This window comes from Elephantulus edwardii, unplaced genomic scaffold, assembly GCF_000299155.1.
Source record: "Elephantulus edwardii isolate Elephantulus edwardi_28Jun2011 unplaced genomic scaffold, EleEdw1.0 scaffold00356, whole genome shotgun sequence".
NCBI classification, from domain to species: Eukaryota; Metazoa; Chordata; class Mammalia; order Macroscelidea; family Macroscelididae; genus Elephantulus; species Elephantulus edwardii.
In genome coordinates this window covers 161,338-167,482 of record NW_006400106.1, presented here as the reverse complement: position 1 = coordinate 167,482, position 6,145 = coordinate 161,338, and the positions used below count along the sequence as shown (strand labels likewise).

The 6,145-nt window shown below is 37.0% G+C and overlaps 1 protein-coding gene across 1 annotated transcript; it reads right to left on the bottom strand.

Annotated features, from left to right (window-relative positions):
- Positions 1 to 1,285: 1,285 nt before the first annotated feature.
- LOC102850435 (olfactory receptor 5K3-like) lies at positions 1,286 to 2,212 on the bottom strand. The gene has a single exon (XM_006902003.1). The coding sequence runs from the start codon at positions 2,210 to 2,212 to the stop codon at positions 1,286 to 1,288; it is 927 nt and encodes a 308-aa protein (XP_006902065.1).
- Positions 2,213 to 6,145: the final 3,933 nt, after the last annotated feature.

Here is a 6,145-nt window from a genome sequence, read left to right as displayed (position 1 = left end):
ATAGCCCCATCTAGCCATAAGTCCAGTTTAAGAGGAAGCTTCACCTCCTTGTCTCCAAGGAACATTCTGGCTGCACCTTTTCCAAGAATTATTTGTTTGTTCTTTTAGTATTCCATGGGATATTCAGTATTCTTCTCCAGTATAAAAATTCAAAGCCATTAATTCTTCTTTTATTATTAATTCCAATACAAACTCAATTCTGGATGCCTATTATTTTAAAATATGATCTTTTTTATTCTGTAAAAGCATGAAAAATAATGTCTAATTCATAGAAAGGTATGTATATAAGCAAACTCTAGTGTTATGTTTATCAAAGTGGATTCTCATTTTAAAACATTTTCCCCTTTCACATGTGCATATAAAATACTAAGTAAATAGGATTGGAATTTTTTTGCTTTGAATTTTAGTTTTCCATTATTTTTTGCTTCATTTTTGTTGAACAATATCTCTAGCTTTCTTTAATACTAATTATATATTAGTAATTTATTTAGTAATGAATAATTTTACCTTAGTGATTATGTAATTATACATTAGTGATCAAAATAAAACAAGAAATGGTATGAGGGATAATCTTGAAATTACACTTGTCATGTTTCATGGACAGCTATCAAATGATATGTAAACTTTCAAATAAACATAAGGAGTTTTCAATATAAATAACATTCTTTTCAATTAAGAATTGATAAGTTGCTATTACACAAACAGTCCCTATTTAGAGAACTCAATAGAAAAAATTAAAGATAAAGGTAGAACAAGACAAAGATAATTAAAAAGTACTAAAATGTTCTTAAAAGGATTATACATATTCTGTATAACTCTATTAAAAAACTTTCAACAATGCAAAGATAGTTTAGAAGTAAACTAAAAATGCACAGCTTACTCTTGATAGATTGTAACCTTAAATAATACATAAGAAATTGAAATGCATGTAAGTATGTAACATCGTGCCTAGGAAGCTGGTTTTTATTTCTATGATTTGCTGAATTTTATAAGAATTATAGCTAACTTCCCTTAAACAATTTGTACCCTTGTAGAACAAAATTTACTCTTGAGATATGTTACTAAATTAGATTCTGATATCCATTTTATCAGAATCTCTGCTTTTGAACTAATTAAATATTTTCTCCATTATTTGATGTAATAATTTAATCAGACTTTATTGCACTCTTTAGCTAATTTTATATTTGACATATGATATGGCCATTTTCTATTAGTATCCTTGATTTGAAAAAAAATGTGTGAAAATCAACATATTGTAGGGAATGAAAATTGTTTTAGAATGTTATTAGATTTGCTTTATAATTTTTTTCATAACATTTATTACTTCCTTATTTCTTAGACTATAGATAAAGGGGTTTAGTAAAGGGATAATGAGGGTATAAAAAATGGCAACTGTTATGTCATTGTCCCCATCTTTAGCTGAGCTTGGCCAAATGTACATGAAGAGAAGAGAACCGTAAAATAGTGAGACAGAGAGAAAGTGAGACGCACATGTAGATAAGGCTTTGCCTTTCCCCTCTCTAGATTTCATTTTGAAAATAGTGAAAAGGATGGAAAGGTAAGATATTAAGACTATGGTAACAGTAAAGATTTGAACAGACCCTGAAAAGATAAGTATCATCAGTTCATTGATAAAAGGGTCAACACAAGAGAGTCTGAGTAATGGAAGAATATCACAATAAAAGTGGTTGATTTGATGAGGTCCACAGAAGGTTAACCTTAGTAGAAGTCCTACATGAATCATGGAGTGCAGATTTCCAGCTATGTAGGCTCCAATAACCATTTGAATCCAGAGTTTCCTTGACATCTTGGTGTGATACTGCAGTGGACTGCATATTGCTAAAAAACGATCATAGGCCATAACTGCCAGCAGAAAGCAGTCTGTAGTTTCAGCAAAGCAGAAAAAATAAAATTGTGCCATGCATTCATAGAGGGAAATAATTTTGTCCTTGGAAAAGAAGTTCTCTAACATCTTAGGGATAATGGCACTGGAGCAACAGGAATCCATCAGGGCCAGGTTGCCCAGAAAGATGTACATTGGTGTGTGAAGACGGTGCTCCATGACGATCAATGTAACTAAACCAAGATTCCCCACCATGGTGACCAGATAAATGACAAAGAACACTACAAACAGAATGGTCTTCAGATCTGGTTGATCTGTCAGTCCCATGAGAATAAACTCATTTGTGAAGGAATGATTGTCTGTGGCCATCTCTTCTTTCTCTGTCGAGATAAGATATGTCAATTTAATGTTTTTTATATTCACTGCATGTTTTCTTGAAGAATCAGGAGTAGCAACACTTTTTCAAGCTTCTCTTGTCTCTGAAATACAAGGCACAAATACTTTAGGGAGAATATTATAGGATCACAATCACTGAAGTACAAGACACACAGAATATTTTTAAAATTGCAAGGAAATGCCTGTGGTGGAGTGATTTATAACTCATGAATTTATAGAAAAATACTGAAATAATACAGAGTTCTCTAGACATGTAGTTATGAATAGGTCATTGATTGTACAGAATTCTATAATTATCTCTCCAGTCTCATTTCTGTCTTCAAGTTCATGCTTTCCAACTCTGATCCTTCTTGCTTGTTTGGAATTCCAGTCACCCATTATTATCAAGGTATATTGGGACATGTTTGATTGATTTCTGACTGCAAAAGTTGGTAGAAATTATCTGTTTCCTCCTCTTTGACCCTGGTTATTGGTGCATATATTTGAATGGGAGTGGTATTAACAGGTCTTTCTTGTTTGCATATGGATAGTATCCTGTCACTCACAACATTTTATTTCATGATGGATCTAGAAATTGTCTTTTTAATGATAAATGCAACCATAGATTTTTTTACCTTTTCATTTCCAGAAAAGTAGATCATGTGATTATCTGATTCAAAATGTCCCATGCTAATACATTTTATTTCATTAATGCCTGGTATGTCAATATTTATATATTCTGCACCAGCAACTAGGAAATTAAAAGATGTATTGGAATGGGAAAGTCTGCTGTTAGGGACCTCTCCAAAGTGCTGAAGAGCAATAGGTCATTCTGGAGACTAAGGTACATTTGATACAGGCCATGGTCTTTGCAATCACTTGCTATGCATCAGAGAGCTGGACAATGTCTCAGGAGGAAAGAAGGAGAATTGGTGCCTTTGAGTTGTGGTGCTGGAAAAGAGCATTGGATGTACCATGGACTGTAAGAAAATGAACAGTTTCAACCTGGAGAGGGTTAAACCAGGCTGCTCCTAGGAGGCAAGGATTCTCAGGCTTTGTCTGACATAATTTGGACACGTTGCAAAGAGGGACCAGTCCTTGGAGAAGGACATCAGGCTTGGTAAGGTGGAGGGACAGCACAGGAGGGGAAGACCCTCTATGAGGTGGATTGATTCAGTGACTGGGGTAATTGGGGTGAGTGTGCCGGAGCAGTGAGATTGGCACAGGACAGAGCAAAGTTTAGGGCTGTTGTACATAGGGTCGCTATGAGTCGCAAGCAACTTGACGGCACATGACAACAATAACAACACATTTTCCTTAACAATTTCCAGTTTTCCTATAGTCACACTTCTCACATTCCATGTTCCAATTTGTAGTATCTCTTTGCAACTGTTGTTATGCAGACAACACAACTTTGCTTACTGAAACTGAGGAGAACATGAGATGTATGCTGCAGAAGGTCAAGGACTGTAGTGTAGTCCTCAATATGGATTGAAGCTCAACATCAACAAACAAAGTTTCTCACACCTGGACCAATTAGAAGCAACATGATAGATGGAGAAGAGATTCAGATTGTTAGCAGCCTCAGCTTGCTTGTTTCCGCACTCACCACTCTTGGTACCACCATTCAGGAAATCAAAAGATTAATTGCCCTGGGAACGTCTACTTGTCAGAAACTTCTCTAGAGTACTGAAGAGCAAGGGTGGCAGTCTGGAGATTAAGGTGTCCCTGATCCAGGCCATGGTCTTACCAGATAGCTTGACAATGACTAAGGATGACAGAAGAAGAATTGATACCATTGAGTTGTGGTGCTGGAAGAGTGTTGAACATATCATGGACTGCCAGGAGCACAAGCAGGTCAGTCCTGGAGAGGGTGGAACTAAGCTGCTACCTGGAGGCAAGGACTTTGAAACACCTTCTCACATACTTTGGGCACATGAGCAGAAGTGACCAGTTCTTGGAGAAGAATATCGTGCTAGGAAGGGTGGAGGGAAAGCACAGAAGAGGAAAATCTCAAATGAGATGGATTGACGCGGTAACTGGGGCAATGGAATAAAGTGTGTGTCAGTCAATGAAATTGGCTCAGGCTAGAACAGGATTCAGAGTTCTTGTATTTAAGGTGAGACCACTCTACAACACTTAACAACAACAATGCTAGAGATACTGTTCTTAGACATTTCAGTATACATTTTTATATTCTTTTTTTATAGTGTATGTTGTTGTGTATCATAGAGTCAGAACCAACCATAGCTGACCCTCTAGTGGATTTTCAGAAGCAGTTAATTGCATGAAAGGGGATTGCCTATCCTTCTCCTGCAGAGCAGCTTATGGCCATGAACTTTGTGCCTTTGAAAATGAACTGCAGCTTTTCATCAATAGGGTCTACATATTAAGATATATATTCATACAAACACACATATATATCAAGAAATCGAGTGAGAGTGAAGAGAAAGGAGGAAGAATCTTGGTAACTTAATGATTTATGTGCTGAAGTCCAACTTAAATGTTGGAAATTTGAGTCTAGTAGCTAATATACAGGAAAAAATTGGCAGACTCTTCTCATAAAGATTTATAGTCTTGGAAACTGTTGAAATTGCAATATTGCTGTTGTGTATGGTCAAGTTGGAACCAACCCGTAGGTGATGCTCCTCCAGGTTTTCAGAGACAGTAAATAGCTCAGGAAGAGATTACCATCTTTCTCCCACAGAGCATCTGAAAGATTCAAACTGCATGGCTTTGGGATTGCAGTAAACCAATTTGATGGTAGTTTATTGAGATATGGACCTCTCCAAATTATTGAGTAATAATGATGTAATTTTGAGGACTTAGGTGTGTCTGAATCAGGCCATAGTCTTTCTGATCACTTGCTATGCATCTAAGAGCTAATCAGTGAATAAGGATGACAGAAAAAGATTTGATACCTTTGAGCTGTAGTGTTGGAGAAAAGCACTGAACATGGATGGCCAAAAGAACAAACATATATCTTGGAGAGGATGCAGTCAGAATGCTCTTCTGAGGGAAGAATAATGAGGTGTCCCCTCACATACTTTGGGTATGTTGCTAAGCGGGCTATTCCTTGAGGAAGTACATGAAGCTAGGATGATTGGAGGGTCAACAAAAGAGAGGAAGACCTTCAACCATGCATTGACACGGTATCTGCTGCAGTGGGCTCTTATGTGTCAGGAAGTCTGAGAATGGCACAGGATAGAATAGGGTTCAAATCTTTTGTTTGTAGGGTCACTATAAGTCATACTCGATTCAATGGCACCTAAGAGGAAATATTACCAAGAGGTAAATATTTTTGATATGCAGTTATACTACTTACACAGTGGCTGCAACAATGATCTCAAGCACTGCAGGGATCTTGAGCTAGGCAGCATTACTATGAACCAGAATCCACTGTGGTGTCTCTCAACAACATATTTAAAAAGTGAATATTTAAAAACAGAATGTTACGAAATGAGTTTAATTTGAAATATTAAAGTGCATGAAGAAGTAGTGAGGAAGTGATTATTTAAAGATAATTACCTTGAAATTCTAAAGACATAAATATACATATTTCCTTAAGACATATATATGCTTCCTTAATAAGCTAATGGTTATATATTTTGCCATGAGAAATCAATTTTTCTGAGACTGTTGTTACATGCCATTGAGTCGCTTGTGACTCATAGAGACCCTATGTACAACAGCCCTAAACCCTGCTCTATCCTGTGCCAATCGCACTGCCTCTGACACACCCATCCCGATTACTCCAGTCACTGAATCAATCCACCTCATAGAGGGTCTTCCCTCCCTGTGCTGTCCCTCCACCCTCCCAAGCATGATGTCCCTCTCCAAGGAGCTGTCCCTCCTTGCAACATTTCCAAAGCATGTTAGATGGAGCCTCAGAATCCTTGCCTCCAAGGAGCAGCCCGGTTTGACCCT